This window comes from Vipera berus (assembly GCF_964194415.1).
Source record: "Vipera berus genome assembly, chromosome: 8".
In the NCBI taxonomy this organism is placed as follows: Eukaryota; Metazoa; Chordata; class Lepidosauria; order Squamata; family Viperidae; genus Vipera; species Vipera berus.
Genome location: NC_138211.1, coordinates 9,742,543 through 9,761,285, shown reverse-complemented (window position 1 = coordinate 9,761,285; position 18,743 = coordinate 9,742,543). Strand labels below are relative to the sequence as shown.

General features: G+C 42.5%; 2 protein-coding genes across 2 annotated transcripts in view; both read left to right on the top strand.

The window, feature by feature from the left end:
* MSANTD2 (Myb/SANT DNA binding domain containing 2) overlaps positions 1-10,864 on the top strand; it is a gene marked incomplete at its 5' end in the record, with an annotated part of 71,562 nt that extends 60,698 nt beyond the window's left edge. The window contains 2 exons of the transcript XR_014027240.1: positions 3,956-4,110; positions 10,651-10,864. The remainder of the gene's footprint in view (positions 1-3,955; positions 4,111-10,650) is intronic.
* On the top strand, positions 4,003-16,717 carry ESAM (endothelial cell adhesion molecule; the record flags this gene model as incomplete). The annotated part of the gene is made up of 5 exons (XM_081333410.1): positions 4,003-4,110; positions 10,651-10,816; positions 13,388-13,510; positions 15,171-15,318; positions 16,246-16,717. 5 exons carry the CDS (start codon positions 4,003-4,005, stop codon positions 16,715-16,717), a joined length of 1,017 nt encoding a protein of 338 aa, XP_081189536.1.
* Positions 16,718-18,743: the final 2,026 nt, after the last annotated feature.

The window sequence follows — 18,743 nt, the reverse complement described above, 5'->3', positions numbered from 1 at the left end:
GCTTCTCACCCAAGAAGCTTCTTCCGTCCTTCACTACTGAAGGAAGCTTTTGGGATGAGAAGCCAAATATTTTCAACAAAAACAAAAAACAAAGTCCAGTTGCCTTTTGGAAAAGCAACTTTGGGACAACCATGACTTGGATGATTGAGACTCTCCATAGACACATAATCTCTATAGGTTAACCATTCCAATGATATACAGATATTGCCATCTCTCTCTCCCTCTCTCTCTCTCTCTCTCTCTCTCTCTCTGTGTGTGTGTGTGTCTGTGTGTTGATACAGTGTATATTTAAATGAAATCTAGGTAGCTTCAAAACTAGTTTCTATGGCAATGTAAAATAATTTCTGATCATCTTCCCTATGGCATTCCTTGAAGAACATTGGTGCATTCTACCAGGGAAGTTGTAAGCCATCAGGGATCTGATCAAACAACAGATGACAAGTTCCTCCCAGGCTTTATTAGGTTATCTTATAACTCGGGAGACCAATCCTACATCCCAGACCTGGGAATTTGCTCCACTTCAGAAGAATGAAACCCTTTTGTGTTTCTGTGCGCATATATTTTCAAGGAACCAAAAGAAAGGGGAATTTAAAAAACATTTCAATGAGAAGTGGAAATCACAGGACGGGTGAACAAAATGGGATAGCTCCAGGAAAGGCTCAAGTGAGCACGAAACCCTAAAAGAGACAATTTCAAGAGGCAGTTTCTATACGATGCTTTTCACAGAAAGTCAACATATATGCTGATTGAAGACATTTTTCTTCACTCAAGGAGGCTTCCAGAGAAACGAGAGAGAACGACAGTCCTTGCCAGCAGGTTTACAGCCTAAAAAAAATTTAATATAAAAGGGAATATGTAGAATGACTACATAAACGTAGTTCAGGAGGCAAGGAGGCTGGTGGCTCTGCTCTTCCAGCAGACTCTGACTTCATCAAGCAACATCATCTCCTCCTCATGTTGCTCGGGGGAATGATCTGCCCCAAACCCTTTCCTAGGAAAAAGGAGGAATCCCAGTTATTCATCTTTTCTGACCTCTTCACTGTCCTGGTGTTCCAAGGGACCCCCGAAATGAAATAGATTAGCAATACTTTTTTCTCCAGACTTGAGAACAGGCGGAGGGCACATCTCACAAGGACAATTTTATTCGCTGAAGAGGAAAAACCATGACATTATGAACTCAATTCCATCATTAAGAAGAGACTAGACATTCACCTGTCTGAGACGGTATAGGTTGTCCTGCTTGAGCAGGGGGCTTGACTAGAAGACCTCCATGGTCCCTTCCAGCTCTGTTCTGTTCTGTTGTGTCCCATATTCTGTTCTGTTCCATTCCATATTCCATATTCCATATTCCATATTCCATATTTCTATTCTATTCTAGTCTATTCTAGTCTATTCTATTCTATTCTATTCTATTCTATTCTATTCTATTCTATTCTATTCTATTCTATTCTATTCTATTCTATTCTATTCTATTCTATTATTCTATTCTATTCTATTCCCTGTTTCCAAGGGTAGTTTTGGGGTGAGGATCACAGCTGCAAAACATCCCATCATGCGTTTATTAACCAAAAATCCTCCAATATTGTAATTGGTTTGGAAACTATTTCATGGGAACAGCAGATCCACATTGTGACTGCCCACAAGCGTTCTCAATGCCCCCCAAGGTCGAATACTTACAATCTTGAATTGTAACCTGTCCTCTCTTTTTCTTCTTTCTACAGTGACTTGACTTACAATCACTTGTTTAGCCACTGTATGAAGTTACAGCAGCACTGGAAAAAGTGACTTACGATCATTTTTCACGCTTACGACCATTACAGTACACACACACCCCACACACACAGTAACACAATCAAAATACCCACTGCTTGGCAAACCAGTTCATATTGATGATGGCTGCTGTGTCCTGGGATCAGGTGGATCCCCTTTTGTGACCTTCCGACAATCAAAGTCAATGGGGAAGCCAAAGTCACTTAACCACCAGGTCACTAACTTAACCACTGCAGTGATTCACTTAGCAACTGTGACAAAAAAAAGCTGGTAAAATGGGGCAAACCTCACTTAACAACTGTCTTGCTTAGCCATAGAAATTTTGGGTTCTGTGGTAGTCATAAGTGAAGGACTACCTGTACGGAGCATCCTGCCAGAGGATGGGTATCAGATGTCTTTGCTATAGAAAGGGGTGATCTAAAATGCTTTTACAATTTGAGTTTTCAGTGCTCTGAATTCAGAGAGAAATTGCCCTCTTCTGGCATGCATATTCCTTTTTTTTAAAAAAAAAAAAATCATGTTCCCAAAATAGAAATACTGATGAGAGAGGCTAGCAGCTTTTCCAAGTGTGATTAAGTTGGGGGTTTTTTTGTTTGTTTTTTTGTTTTGTTTTTAAAAAAAGCCAGTCTCTCATGATGAGTATTTGAAGATGGTAGCCATTCAGTGGTTAGTTGAACATGCCGAGTTGAGTTGAGTTTAACGGTTGCTTTTGAGAACGGTTTTCCTCAAGGCCTAGATAGGAAGTCAGTGGGGGGCCGAATGATTTAGCTTCGGTGGTGTATTTCCATCAGAAAGAGGGTAAGATTCCACTGAGGGGAAAAATGCTGGCAATTTGCTAGCGATAGTAAAAGTCTCCACCTCTTCCCAGGGAACAATGTGGATGGGGGAGCTAGGGAGTTGATGGAAATAGTGGTGGGAAGTTCAGAGGTCACGTCAAATAAAGCAACATGATGCATCTAGTGTCGAAATCCTTAGCAACAAGATTGTTAGGTTAAAAAGCTATCGCTGTGTGCAGTGGTAGGATTCAAATATGGGAACAACCGCTTCTCTGTGTGGATGCCGCTTCCGGAAGTCCATTCTGGGCCTGGGCAACAAAAAATTAGCTCCCGGTTTGGCCGAAGTGGTGCGAACCGACTGAATCCCACCACTGGGTGTGTGGCTCTTGGAATGGATATTGGTTTGTTTTCTTGTTAAATATCCTGAGGAAAGATTCTTAGACTCATCTGCTTCTCACTGGCTTAATTTCACAGTTCAGACTTCATTGTTTGCCTTAATGTCAGGTGTCATTTGGAATTAGTGGGAAGCATCTTGCAAAGACTCCTTTGAGCCCCAGTGCTTTATGTATGGACCTAGTGAGATCCTGAGGTGGCCATGACAGGAACAGATTTCAAGGAAGTCTATTCATTTTCGTTGTGTAAAAACACCCATGCAAAGCAACAATCAAAAAGCAGACCAGAAGAAAACATTCTAGTTCAGTGTTTCTCAACCTGGAGTGGTTTCTGAGGTGGGGACATCAATTCCCAGAATTCCCCAGCCAACCCACTGTCCCAAATAGAAGTACTTCCTCTAAGGGGATGCTCTAAATTCTCTGCACCCTAAGCAGCATCCCAGTTTTGTCGTCTGAACACATTTAGGTTACACGTAGTTTTCTCAGTGAAAACTGCCTGTAGGTATTTCTTTCCCTGGGATGATTTCAGACAATACTTCATAACATGTCCATACTCCATACTGTATTACTGTAGTCCTTGACATACGGCCACATTTAAGCCGAAAATTTATGTCGCTAAGCGAGAAATTTGTTAAGTGAGTTTTGCCCCATTTCACACGTTTGTTAAGTAAATCACTGCAGTTGTTCAATTAGTAACATGGTTGTTAAATGAATCTGGCTTCCACATTGTCTTTGCTTGTCAGAAGGTCGCAAAAGGGGGATCACATCACACACACACACACACACACACACACACACACACCCCGGGACACTGCAATCATCATAAATGTGAGTCAGTTGCCAAGCGTCTGAATTTTGATCGCTTGAGCATTAGGATGCTGCAATGGTCTTAAGTGTGAAAAATGGTCACCGGTCACTTTTTTGAGTGCTATTGTAACTTCAAAACGGCCACCAAGCGAACTGTTGTAAGTCGAGGACTATCTGTAACCAGCCCTTCTCTTGCTTTTTGCCTTGCAGGACTGTCTTCTGCTGTCTTGGAAGTGGAAGTTGGACAAACGTCAGTGATGGTGATCCAAGGACAGCAGGCCATACTTCCCGTCTCGTACACATCCACCAGTGTCAGCGTGCCCTTTGTTACCTGGCACCGGGAAAGACCCGGGGAACGTCTGCAGGTATGGTCTCACTTTGCCAAGACTGGGGGGAAAAAATCCAAGGTCTGTTCTAGTCTAGGGAGATGCTCAGCCATTTGGTTTGTCCCAAAGATGCTTTTTTACGAGTCAACTGGACTTTCTTGTTTTTCTTTGAAGACGTTTCTCTTCTCATCCAAGAAGCTTCTTCAGCTCTGACTGGATGGTGAGGAATGGAAGGATTTATACTCCTTGCAGACAGCTGGTCAAAAAAGAAAAGAAAGAATGCAAGCGACCAGCTGTCTGCAAGGAGTATAAATCCTTCCATTCCTCACCATCCAGTCAGAGCTGAAGAAGCTTCTTGGATGAGAAGCGAAACGTCTTCAAGGAAAAACAAGAAAGTCCAACTGCCTCATGAAAAAGCATCTTTGGGGGAATGTCTGCTCTTTTTTTTCCTAGAAATGGGCAACCGGTAGGCTCCTAAAAACAGTTTGAATGTTGAGTAGAGTTTAACAACCCAGTTGACTGATCAATGGCCCAGCACTACAGATAAGAAGTAAAGGTAGTAATTTGAAGGCTCCGTCTGTCCGAAAGAGGCATTTGTACATTTCTTGAATGGATTGGTTTGAGTTATATGTAATAAAATTCCACAATAAGCATGACCTCTTTCTTTCCATGTGGGCTCCAAATTATATCCTTAATGGCCATAGCAATGAATCCCATGTGCCTGCGATGAGGCCCTGAAATCTTGGACTACACGGAGAAATTCTATACCTGTGTGATGATCTGCATGTAACATCCCCCTTAGTCTCAATTGTGGTCATCATTGAGCACTAGCTGCACTGTATCAGAAAGACCACTGGGGCCAGCAGAACCAGGTGGCAAGAATCACGATGGCCACTAGAGGGCAGCAGACTACAAGGGATGTCTGTATTTCCTTGGTGGTAGTAGTCGTCCTTGATGTAACAACAGTTCATTTAGCGACCGTTCAAAGTTACAATGGCACTGAAAAAAGTGACTTATGACCGTATTTCACACTTGACAACTGTGGTAGCATCCCCATGGTTACGTGATCAAAATTCTGATGCTTGGCAATTGGCTCATATTTATGATGGCTGCTGTGCCCTGGGATCACGTGGATCCCCTTTTGCCACCTTCTGACAAGTCAAAGTCAAAATGGGGAAGCCAGATTCATTTAGCAACAGTTTGACTAATTTAACAACTGCAGTGCTTCACTTAACAACTGCGGCAAGAAAGGTGGTGAAAGGGGGCGAACTCACTTAAGAATGTTTCACTTAGCAACAGAAATTTTGCATTTGGCCTTTTGCAGCCCAGTTCTCTCAGCCCAGCTTACACCCCTGGGCCAAAAATGCTTGCGAGTCGAACAACGTCAGAACCGGATCACAGAGCAAACTGCGGATGGAAACATTTCAGATCGAAGGGAAAGTCTTTCTTTTTTTTTAACGTAAAAATAGATGACAGTAAATGCATCTCCTCCTCAAAAATTGATCAGTTCCATGCCAAGATAAATAAGCAGAACTGTCACAGAGACGTCAGTACAGCTCACGTATCTAGCAAAATGTCAGTCGACTTAAGACCACCTCACATTTAGGTTTGGTTCACTGAAATCCTTAAAGTGATTCAGTGACCATTTAAGTCAGTCTGATGTTAAGGCTGTTTATTTATTTATTTATTAAGTTCACTTTTACTTTTTTTTTACTTTTTTTTTTCAGTTGGGACACATCCCAATTCTGTCAAGCTTCCAGACTCTGCATCTAACTCAGGAGTTCCCAACTGGGGCTGCGAGATGATATTCCAGGGGGTGTGAAAACTTGGGTTTAGAAGTTTCAAAATTATAGTGGATATGCATAATTCATTTTGAACTTTTCTAAGGGGTGCGAGACTATATCAGACGCGTTCTAGGGACACGGGGTATAGAAAAGGTTAGGAATCGCTGATCTAACTCGATGAAAAAAATAAACGTTAAAAAAATCAAGAGGCTTAATACATACATACATATATACATATATACATACTATATATATATTATATATACATACTACAAATATATATATGTATATATATATATTTATTTTATTTATTGTTTTTAAATGGTTTTTAACTATTTAGATTACCTTGCTAGGCCCCAAACATGGGACAAATCTTATTTCCTGTTTCGGCCTAACCGAAGGCCATCCACAGGCAGTAGTCACAACAGTGACAGCTCATATTTGTGTGTGTGTGTATATATATATATATATATATATATATATATATATATATATATATATATATATATATATATATATACACACACACACACGCATACATGCATACATACATACATACATATATATATATATATATATATATATATATATATATATATATATATATATATATATATATATATATATATATATATATATATATATATATATATATATATATATATATATATATATATATATATATATATACATACATACATACATACATACATACATACATACATATACATACCATGTTTGGGGCCTAGCAAGGTAATCTAAATAGTTAACATTTGACTCATATACATACTATATATATATATATATGCACATACTATATATATATATATATATACACACACACACACACATTTTATAAATATGAGAGCTAAAAAGCATGCTTGGACACTATATGTCTTCATTTTAGAAGGGTATAGACTTAGGCAGCTGTGGACATTTCAGAAATCAACATTTTCTATTTACGGGGAAGATGAATTAGGGAATGTAATGCCACTACGATTTGAAGCTTATTGCTCAACAGTGAATCTGTTTCCCTTCAAATCTGGATGGGGTTTTTTTGGGATAGGAGAGTGTCCCCACTTTTGTATGCTCGGCTTGAGTGTTTCTTAGAGCACTTTGCAGCCTGTAACACATTTGGACCCCAAAGACTGGCGAAGGCAGAGGAAGCAAGCATTATCCCCTGGTGTTATCATAGCTGGCTGAGTTGACATAAAATGGAAGGGTGCTGCCAACAGATTCTGAAATTAAGAGCCTCTACATTCAAGTGGGAGTTGCACAATCGTCTTAAAAGTATTTTTGGAAGATGAGGGCTGTCAGGGGCACGGAAGCGATGGCAGCATTGCTTTGGCACGGCTGGGCGTTTTGCTCCATTAGGTGGAGAAGGGATAGGGGGCTTTTTCTAAAGGGAGAAATTAAATGCATTCAGTTTTATGTGAGATTAAGGAATATATAGGTGGTCCTTGACATACGACTAGAATTGAGTCTAAAATTTTCGTTGCTAGGCAAGAAAGTTGTTCAGTGAATTTTGCCCCCATTTGTGACCTTTTTGGCCACAGCTGTTTCAGCGAATCACTGCAGCTGTTAAATTAGCCACATGGTTGTTAAGTGAATCTGGTTTCCTCATTTGACTTTGCTTTATCAGAAAGTTGTCAAAGGTGATCACGTGGCCCCGGGACACTGCATAACCCTCACAAATACTTGCCAGTTGCCAAGTGTTTGAATTTTGATCATGTGACCAGGGGGAAGGCTGCAGTGACCGTCAGTGTGAAAAAAAGGTCATGTCGCTTTTTCTCAGTGCCGTTTTAACTTTGAATGGTCACTAAATGAAATGTTGAAGGTGGAGGACTACCTGAATTTTACATTACTGTATTTCCCTCAAACTGACTGTATTTTCCCCCCAAATTAAAGGTAAAGTAAAGGTTTCCCCCGCACATGCGTGCTAGTCGTTTCCGACTCTAGGGGCCGGTGCTCATCTCCGTTTCAAAGCCGAAGAGCCGCTTGTCCGAGGATGTCTCCGTGGTCATGTGGCCGGCATGACTAGACGCCAAAGGCGCATGGAACGCTGTTACCTTCCCACCGGAGTGGTCCCTATTTTTCTACTTGCCTTTTTATGTGCTTTCGAACTGCTAGGTTGGCAGAATCTGGGACGAGTAACAGGCGCTCACTCTGCTACACGGCACTCGGGATTTGACCCGCCAAACTGCTGACTTTCTGATCGACAAGCTCAGCGTCCTAACCCACTGAATCACGCAGGCAAAATTGATACTTTTTGCCATGAAGTTGGCTGCTTAAGCTAAGAGTCTCCAGAGAGCATAAAAGGAGAGTTTAGGAAGGGTATTTAGATGCTTTGCCCACCTTATGTGGTGCTCACGCACATAGCCGCAAGGGGCAGCCACTTCTTATGTCATGCTGAAGCCTTGAACTGTTTGCTGCTGTTGCTATGCCGACAAAGCATCATCCCTATGATGTGCTAGACTGATCATGGCTTTGTGTGTGGAAGGAGCCATGGAAGCGGAAGAGGTGCTAAGTAACGCTGACACCTTTGTGTCTCTTTGAAAAAGATAGGGAGGCGGGAAAGATGGCTGAGAGCCAGGCTGAAGAATCAAGAGTTCTTCAGGAAAGCATGCTAAAACAGGGTTCTTCAACCTTAGCAACTTTTAAGATGGGTGGACTTCACTTCCCACACATGCTGGAGCAAGTTTTCTCAACCTTGGCAACTTCAAGTTGTGTGGAATTCCAGAATTCCCCCAGTCAGCAGTGCTGGAATTCTGGGAATTGAAGTCCACACATCTTCAAGTTGGCAAGATGGAGAAATACTGTGCTAGAGATTGCTTGGAATTTGATACAGCATTCAAGGGTCCTGACAGGAGGGGGATAGTAAATGGACAATAAATTGGGCACTGCTATTATTTTGAAGTTCTCCCGTTTAAAACTTGATGGACTCCTTCCACCTGCAATGTGTTGCTGATGTACAAGGGCATCCCTCCGCCCTGCATTCTTCTCCGTTGCAAGTGTAAATCATAATTTCTATTTTCTGGGAGGACAGAAGTATGTCCATGGAGCTGATTCAGTCTGTAAAGCCATGTTTTCTCCTCCTCCTCCTCCTCCAAATTAACTTGAGCAATTAGAGGGAATGTTTTAAGAATCTTGCAGAATCTCTGGTTTTTCACAGACATGCACCCCATTTCAGCTTTTCATTGATGCCCATTAGTTTTCATTTGCGAAGGAGGCAGTCTCAGAACAGATGTTCCTGATCTTCTATGAGAACTTCCACAATTTCATTAGGCATTGCTTTTCAAAACGTTGGTAGAATCCTATTGCTTACGGCTGGAGTAAAAGATTTTGCAAGAAGCAGGTCTCCACTCATTGAGGTAGACAAGGTCAAGGGCTTTCTCGGGACTTTGTGATCACAAAACCTTCCTCATTGCTCGCTCTCAGGGCAGGGTTTACATTTCTTCACAGCAGGTTTAGGATCTGCCTGCAATCCTGTCCATGATTCTGCTGCCTTCTCTGCAATCTTTCACCCCTCAATCAGGTCTCTGTAATTGTTGGTTTTCAAATGCTTCATGGAGAAAAGGATCCTACGGGTGATGAAGGGGAGAGAAGCATCTTTTGTTACCATGGCAACCGAGCTCTGCTAGAGCATCGGAGGCAACTTTTTCTCCACTTTAAAGTCCCAGGGTGGCTCTCTGGTTCACTAAAGTGCATGTCAAGACACAAATTCTGGGATGGATTCATTGAACCTTTTTGGACCAGGAAGAGTTAGATTGGAACATCCCATCTGAAGGCAAAGGTGGCTTCCTCTGTCACTTGCAGAAGACCAAAATGATGTCTTTGGATTCCGCTGGTATTGCTGTTCTTGGGGAAGACTGATTGATAAAGGGGAAAGAAATGTCTGTATTAACTACTTTAAGATGATGGCAAAGACACAGGAGAAGACTCAGCAGGAGGAAAGAGATGCAAAAGGAGTCTTCCAGCCCCTATCCAGAACATCTCTGTTTCAAAAATGGTATGAAAGAAGTTGGTAGTTTACGCCAGTGTTGCTCAAACTCGGCAACTTTAGGATGTGTGGGCCACACAGGTGAAAGAGCAGCCAATATTTGAGTACACAGAGAAAGAGGCCAAGTCATAAGGTGAAGGATTGCCAGTGGGTGACCCCCAGAGAGAGGGCCTTCTCTGTGGGTGCGCCTGCCCTTTGGAACCAACTTCCTATGGAACTTAGGACTGCCCCCGACCTCCGTTCATTTCGCCGGGACCTAAAAACTTGGCTCTTTGAGCTGTCTGGCCTAGACTAAGGGGTTTTTAATTGGGTTTTAAAGTTTTAACTTTTGGGCTTAAATTTAATTAATTTTTAAAATTTATTTTAAGTTTTGTATTGTATGGTTTTAATTGCCCTGTAAACCGCCCTGAGTCCTATGGGAATAGGGCGGTACATAAGTCAAATTAATAATAATAATAATAATAATAATAATAATAATAATAATAATAATAATAATAATAATAATAATAATAATAATAATAATAATAATGTGTTGCTCAATCTTGGCAACTTAAAAGATATCTGGATATCAGCTGCCAGAATTCCTCAGCCAGCCATGCTGTCTGGGGAATTCTGGGACTTGAGGTCCAAGCAACTTAAAGCTGCCAAGATTTAAAACCATTTGGATATTCTTTGCATGCAATTTTATGCATCTCTCACAGGTGTATTCAGACAAGTTTCACGTTGTGTGCTGTGTCTCATATCAGCAAGCTGCTGTTTCAGCCAAAGCACTGAATCCTTTAATCTGCATTGCAGATCCTGGCCTTTATGTATGACACAACGAAAGTGGAAGACCCCGATCTCAAGCAGCGCCTTGGATTTTTCTTCCGTATGCCTTTTCACAATGTCTCCCTTGTAATTAATAACACCAAAGAAATGGATTCCGGACAATATATGTGCACCGTGAATGTTCCGGATGACAGTACGGTGAATGGAAGAAACATTGGACTTGTTAACCTCACTGTTCTAGGTAAATCAACTCTGGTTTTCTTCTACTTTGCAGAGGTTAGATGGGGAGATGTGATCTTGGATCACCTAGAACACTTCATTTTCCTGGAAGTAGTCTTTGGGTTATGATTGTTCGCTTGGCAAATCGTTCAAAGTTAAATTGAACTTCCCACTTCCCTACCACCTGGTTCTGAAGTTCTGATGGATGCACTCTGTCTGTGGTCAGGTGACTACATTTTGGCCTCTTGGCAACCAGCCTGCAGTTTGTGATCAATTGCAGCATCCCACAGTCCCATGATTATGATTTACAATTTTTATTGTCCCACTTTCCAGCAAAAAAACAGCCCTTAACATCAATGGATTCGGTTTATGACTGCTAGGTAAACTGACTTCAATTTATGACTCCCTCATCCCACAAAAAAGATCATAAAATTGGATCGGTTAAGTGATGACCTGCTTTACAACCATCACGGCTTATAGCCGTCATTGCATGGTTGTAAGTTAAAGGGGACCTGTACCAGCTTTGCATGCATCAGGAAAGATTGTTGTAGATCTTTCCATTTCTGCACCATACACTGGAGCCTGGGAGTCTGACAATTCATTCTTCAGCTCAGCCTTGTACTCTGCAGTACTCTGTACTCAGCCTTGTACTCTGTACAAATTGCATAGCAATTTGAAAAGAGCATTCAAGTTTCAGCTTGTGAGCTGCTGCAAAAAGTCCTGTCAGGTGCAAAAGATCAGATTGACACATGAAAGTCCAGTTAAACTGATTTGTTGCTGTTCATGTGTAGGTACTGAAAATCTTCTCAAATAATTGTTAACAGCTGCTAAGAGTTGGATAAGGTTCAATGGAATTCAAAGGGGGCTGTACTTAGTTTGCTGGTGACCACCTAAGGGATTCTAGGCTGATTCCTCTTTTAACTCCACCTGCAAGTTCTGCCCCTCCTTCCCCAACAAGTCCCATGGGATAAAATCTAGAAGGAGTGGTTCTCCTTCTTTGTGTCTTGCCCAAAGTGAGCACTGAAGTTTCAGGAATCCTTTTCTTGCTGATATTTCAAGAAGACACCTCCAGAGGGCCAAAGATAGAATGGGATCATTTCTGACCCCCAATATTTTAATAGCACAAAGAAAGGTCAAAATCAAATTTTGCCAGAGGTAACATTAACTACAACCTCCTTAATGCATCCGTTAATATTTAAGATCCCTCCATATTTGCGGTTCTGCAACAGGCTAAAAACATCTCTTCCCCTTTGAAATCTGATGGATCCTGAACTGATCCTTCCCCCCCCCCCCCGCTTTCAGTGGAACACCAATGTTTTCTGTAGCCAGTAGATGACGCCATTTACTACCTTTTCAAGCATTGAATGGTTTTTGTATTTCTTTAATAAAAAAAGAGACCTTATTATTTTGCAGTCCCACCATCTCCGCCAAAGTGTCAGATTCAAGGCAGCACCCAGGTTGGAGGTAACGTTACCATGTCCTGCAAATCTGCTTTTGGAAAACCAGTCCCAGTTTACCGTTGGCAGCGGACTGAGCCCAGCTCCCAATTTTTCTTTGCACCCACACAAGGTAGGAATCTTTCTTCTGAGCATTGTAATCCAGCACAGCTGGACAGGGCAGGTTGGACCTGATGTGTATCTTTTGTGTCGGCTTTCCAAAAGAAAAGGGAAGATTAGTCAAGGAACGGGGTTTCATTCAGTTCAATGTGCACAGAATTTAATCCAAAAATTGTAGGTTGGATTTACTCTCTGGATATTTTATATTCTTCCTCATTCTCCTTCAGAATTCACTGGCATCCTTCAGTCTCGAGAGACTATGGTATCGTGCTCTGGAAAGAGGTCCTAAAGCAGCATCTGGTGTGGCTAAAAAGGCCAATTTGAGAGTGGCAGTCCCTTCCCACACTGAGGGCAGATACAATCTGTCCCCTGTCCAGCCCCCAGATTTTGCTGGTTCGGGGACTGCCTCTTTGCATCAGCCTGCCGCACAAGTGTCTCTTCGAATTGGAGAAGGCCATGCTGCGTCTTTAGCCTCCAGACTGAGCGATCAGAGATCAAGGTTTCCCAGCTGTTAATGTCCATTCCCAAGGCCTTTAGTTCCCTCTTGCAGATATCCTTATATCGCAGCTCTGGTCTCCCTCTGGGGCGTTTTCCCTGCACTAGTTCTCCATACAGGAGATCTTTCTGAATCCGACCATCAGCCTTCAGAATTACCATTTGATGAAAACTTCCGAATGAGCTCCAGGGAAGGAACCAAACTTTTTGGTGACACTTTAGGCTCATGTTTTACCACTGTTTCTCATCCTTGTCAACCTGAAGACGTGTGGACTTCAACTCCCAGCGTTAGCCAGACCAGCACGGAACTCTGGGAGTTGAAGTCCACATGTCTTCAGGTTGACAAGGTTGAGAAACATTGTTCTTCCCCCTGGCTTAGTGTAATGGGAACACTTGATTTAGGTGCTCAGCCAGGTCACTGAGAGAAAGTTAATGGGGTCCTCTTGAAATACAGTTCTGTTGGTCTGAATCTTGCTTGGCATTTTTTTCCCCAGACACAAAGAAGGGGCTCCTGATGCTGACCAATCTTACTATTGAGATGTCTGGGGTGTATCTCTGCAACTCCTCCAGCCTAGCTGGCTATTCCAACTGCACACTCAGTCTGGAAGTTCAACCACGTAAGTCTCATTTTAACAGCCCACAACCTCCCTCTCCTCTGCTTCCATTTACATGGGAACTCTTAGTAGAAAGAGAAGGTCAACATAAATAAAACGTCACCATTGCAATCAGTTGTATCTTTAAGAACGGTCTCCCATTGCCATTTGAAATAAACACCTTCGGCATCAAATTTTAGGAAAATGTAGGGTGTTTCCTTGGCTACTGTATTGAAGGTCTCCATTTAGCTAACAATCTGTAGTGGTGACTGTTCCATCGGGATTGAAAAAAAATGTTGTGCATATTCCTGGTAAAGATCTCCATTGTCCTGACAATCTGTTCATGCGTCGACAGCCAATGTGAGGTAGTGATCAGGGCATCCTTCCTCAATCTGCCTGCTCTCCGGGTCTCTCCAACAGAAATATGGGCTTGAACGTCCAGAATTCCCCAGTCAGCAGCACTGCTAAGAATTGTCAGTGTTGGTCCACAGAGAGCATGTCAGACAGGGAAAACAAAGGGGAACCATCTTGTTTGTTCATGAAATGGTTTGAGCAGTCAATATCTCCCAATCTAGTCTATTTCACAGTTGCTTATGATAACCATGGGAAGAACAGTCCTGTATACAGCAGGGGTCCCCAACTCCTGCAACCTGCAACCCAGTACCGGTCTTTGAGCCATTCTGAACCGGGCCACAGAGGTGGCGGGCAAGTGCTTGCACACATGCACTTCCTCACTTGCATGAGCAGCAGGTGTGCACATATGCGCTCCTTTGCCCACCACTCACAGAGAACCGTCCCCTCTCCTGCTGCCCCGCCAGTCTGCAAAATCTTAAAGGTTGGGGAACATATATTTATATGTCATTGATATATATATGAGAGAGAACAGAATAGAAGCTGGAAGGGACCTTGGAGGTCTTCTAGTCCAGCCCCCTGCTCAAGCAGGGGGCCATATGTCATTCCAGACAAGTGACTGTCCAGCCTCTTCTTAAAAACCTCCAGTGATGGAACGCCCACGATTTCTGGAGGCAGGTTGTTCCACTGGTTAATTGTCCTCACTGTCAGGAAGTTTCTCCTTAATTCCAGGTTGCTTCTCTCTCTGATCAGTTTCCAATCATTGTTTCTTGTCCTGCCCTTTGGTGCTTTGGAGCATAATTTGACCCCCTCTTCTTTGTGGCATCCCCTCAAATATGGAACGCTGTTATCATGTCTCCCCTATTTCTTCTTTTCTTTAGACTAGCCAAACCCAAGTCCTGCAGCCTATCATCTATTTATGTATCATGTACTGTATATCTCTATCTCTATCTCTATATCTCTATCTCTATATATATCTATCTATCTAATCTATCTATCTATCTATATCTCTATCTATCTCTATCTCTATCTCTATCTATCTATCTATCTATCTATCTATCTATCTATCTATCTATCTGCTTCTTTTTTGGAAGTAAGATTGATATCAATGATATATAAATACATGTTCAACACAGAGATTGGATCCAAAATTAGTTTGATGTAAAGACACTAAAGGGATTTTAATCAGGATTAACTGTACCCAAACATCTAGTGAAGCAGGAGGTTGGGAAAGGCTGAGAGGGATAGGATTGTTGAAATCTTGATCCCATCTCCATTACAAACAACAACAACAACCAACCCCAAAACATCTTCATTGTGGCTCCTTTTGCAGCGTTCAATACAGCGGTGGTGGCCGGTGCAGTCGTGGGAACCCTCATTGGACTTGGCCTGATCATATTTTTTACACTTCAGATGTTTATCTACCGAAAGAAAAAGAAGGAAGCCCAAGAGGATGTAGCCAATGAAATCAAGCAAGTATCGTAGAAATCTGGCACTGCTGATGGTAGAGTTAGAAAAGAGTGTCTACCACTTGTTGGGTTCCAAGTCCATCAGCCTGACACTCACTATAGCAGGGGTCCCCAAATCCCGGTCCGTGGACCAGTACCAGTCCGCAGCATGCCAGCAACCGGTCTGCACAAACAAGCAAAGCCCCATCTGCGTGATGCAGGCAGTACACAAAACCACGCACTCTCCGGTCCACGGAAAACCCTCTCTCCACGTAACGAATCCCTGGTGCCCCAAAAAGGTTGGGGACCTCTGCCATAGAGGCAATGACCAGAAATGGTAGGAATTGTCACCTGGAGCATCTGGAGGAAATGTCCCCGCTAGAGACCCCAAACATATTTGGGTCACCTTCAGTATTTCCTGCAGACTATGTGGTCCTTAGTGCTCTCTGAGTTTGGCTGTTTTCTTATAGATGTTTTATTAACCAACTAGGTAACATCATCAGTGCTATGCCAGGTAGCTCTGATGATGTTACCTACTTGGGTAATGAAATGTCTGCAAGAAAACCGCCTAGCTCAGAGCACCAAGGACTCCACAGTTCTCACCTGAGCTGCAAATATTCACTTCTATTGGTTGTTTCTGACCAGTTTCAACGGGAAAACACTTTGTCATGTTAAAATCACTGTACAACAGTGGAATGATTAATCTATAGAGGTTGTGAGTTATCTTTCTCTATCATGGATGATTGGATTAGTTTTGTAGTAAACCAATAGGAATATAAATCCTTACAAGACAAAAACCCAGTTAGGTACTCTGCTTGATGGAAAAAAACACAGTTTAAATATCCATCCCAATTTTAAAAGGACTTAAAAAATAAATAAAGTATGGAAATGGAATATTGGAAAAATAACTTCATTAATTCCTATTTTTCTTTCCATTTATTACTTCCTTCCCCACTGCAGGGAAGATGCTATAGCTCCCAAGACGCTCTCCTGGGTGAAAAATTCCTGCACTGATGGACTCTCCAGAAATGGAACCCTGTCATCCATGAACACAACCCGGGATCAGAAATTATATCCAGTCCGCCCCCCCTCGGACACTGCCTCCATCACCACTGCTGCAGGAAGCATGGTGGGCTTCAAGGGCCCTTTCAGTGACCGCAGAAACGGGACTCTCACACCGACGCCCAGCCTTTCCAGCCAGTCACTGCCCCTCTATTTTCCACCAGTGATTAACGGGGTCCAGTGCCATCATGCCAATGTGCCCACCCACAGGAATAACCTCCACCGGACAAACAGGGCTCAGCCACAGGCCCCCCAGCAGCAGGAGCCCCCTGCCCCCACTACTCAAGGGCTAACGGCCTCCACTCTGAATCGTATGGGAGCAGTGCCTGTCATGGTCCCTGCTCAGAGCCAAGCAGGGTCTTTGGTGTAAATGTGCTGTGACTCCATAGCTCTACTGTTCGGCTATCAGTTTGACTCATCACAAGTATTGACGAGAGACAGGCGTGCATTGTGCCGCTTCCGCCAGCCTGTCCACAGAGGTCCAGGGTCTGTGTGGGGGGTGGGGCTTGGATCTGTTCTTCAAGTGACCAAACGTCAAGACTTTGCCATAAGTGAGACCTTATCGGGACTTCTGAAATGAACTTCTTTTTTTTTTGGGGGGGGGGGGGGATAACCAGAAGAGCTTCTGTTTATCTGTCCAGTCTTATTCTTCTTGGTGCCCCAGCCCCATTCCATCTTCCCTGCCTAACAGAGACTAGGTTTAACTGGATTTTTTTTTTTAAAAAAAGCTTGTTCTCTAACATGACTCTTAATGTTGAGGGAGAGAGGCAGGCTGTGGTTTACTCTCTTGGCTTAGCATAAGAGAAGGAGGTAGATCTGAAATCTGTAAGCAAAATGGGCCATGCTGTCTACTCCAATCCTTTTCCCAAACTAGCCCCCACAAAAGGAAACCCTTCAGACGGTTAGGAAGGGAAGATAAAGGTAACTGAAATCTACCTGACTCCATTTCAGAAGTCTATACATTCCAGAAATCTGCACAAATAAAAAAAAAAGTGATAGAATCTCAGCTGCCGTGTTCCACCCCCTCCAGGTAGACAATGTTTATCAGCAATGGGTAGAGCTGCAGTCAAGGTGGTAGAGTGATTTTCTTGTGAGTCTTGCCTCCTCCTTCCGTCTCCCCAGAAGAAACTAAAGGGCAGTTCAGTCTCACTGTTGGTTGGGCCGATGGCCTACATGCAATTCTTGATATGGGTTCAAAGGTCATTCATAAACCCTTCCGCTGCCTCTTGATTTTAGATCACTACAGTATGTTAGAGGTGTGCAACTCTTCGAAGACCCAGCCTTCCATATGTCTGGAGAAGCCACTATATATTAAATTTGAAGAAAGTATCTTTTAAATTGAATTTATAGAATTAATGAAAGATCAATGGTGGTGAGGAATGAAATGACGCAATTATTCCAGATTTCTGTAATAAGCCTTCAAATTACAAATTCAAAGTTTGGCACTTGTGAAAGCCCATCCAAGACTTTTGGAGATTTACCTGCACTTGTTGGGCACTAAATCGGGCACGTGGGTAGTATCAATGCCCAGTGAAATAAGTTTGGTACAGAATAAATGCAGCCCTCATCAAGAGGTTGTCTTCTACAGTGGGCGCAACTAGTGATGTAATGTCCTTTTTCCTGAAATGGTATCTTAGATTATTTAATTGGACAGCCTTATGGACAAGATAAATTTAGCTCAAGATGGAACTATTTGGAGAGACAAGTGCCATGACGTTGTCAAGGTTGTATCATAAAGGCAAAAAGAGATCAAAGTATTGGTGTTCACCTGAAGATGTTTGGAAATGGTTTCTGACAAGAACAAGTTAAGCAGAATATATGAAGCAGATAATAATTTGGTGGGTCATCAAGTTTTCGAAGTTGGTGGTTTTGAAACTGAAAAGTGGATGCCACCTTTAAGATATAAATCTGAACAGTAGCTTTGCCACAGAAATCCATTTTTATAGGACCAGAAAATGCTTTCCTAAGGCAACATATCACTTTAATTCAAGCTAACAATATAATTCGGCATTGTCAGATGGCGCAGTCCTTATGAGGCTGATGACCCACTGATCAAGAGAGGTTTTTTGCCAGGACTATCTATCTCACCGCTCTTGTGCTGAAAATTTGCTGGGTTTCTTTTGTTTCATAGCATCCTCACAAGCCCACTTTTTGAAGTAGTGGCCCTCTTCCAGTTCACGTTGGCTATTTAACTCACCGAAATACAGACGTAGAATATGCTTTTCAGGAAGGGCTCACAAACCCAAGGAAGGCTAAAAGGCAGGTCAAGTTGAGGTAGGATTCTGCTGATTTTGTGTACAAGTTGAGACTGGAACATCCGTTGCTACGTGAGGCAGTTGTTAAGTGAATCTCATTCAATTTTATGAGCTTTTTTGGCCATGGTTGTTAAAGGCATC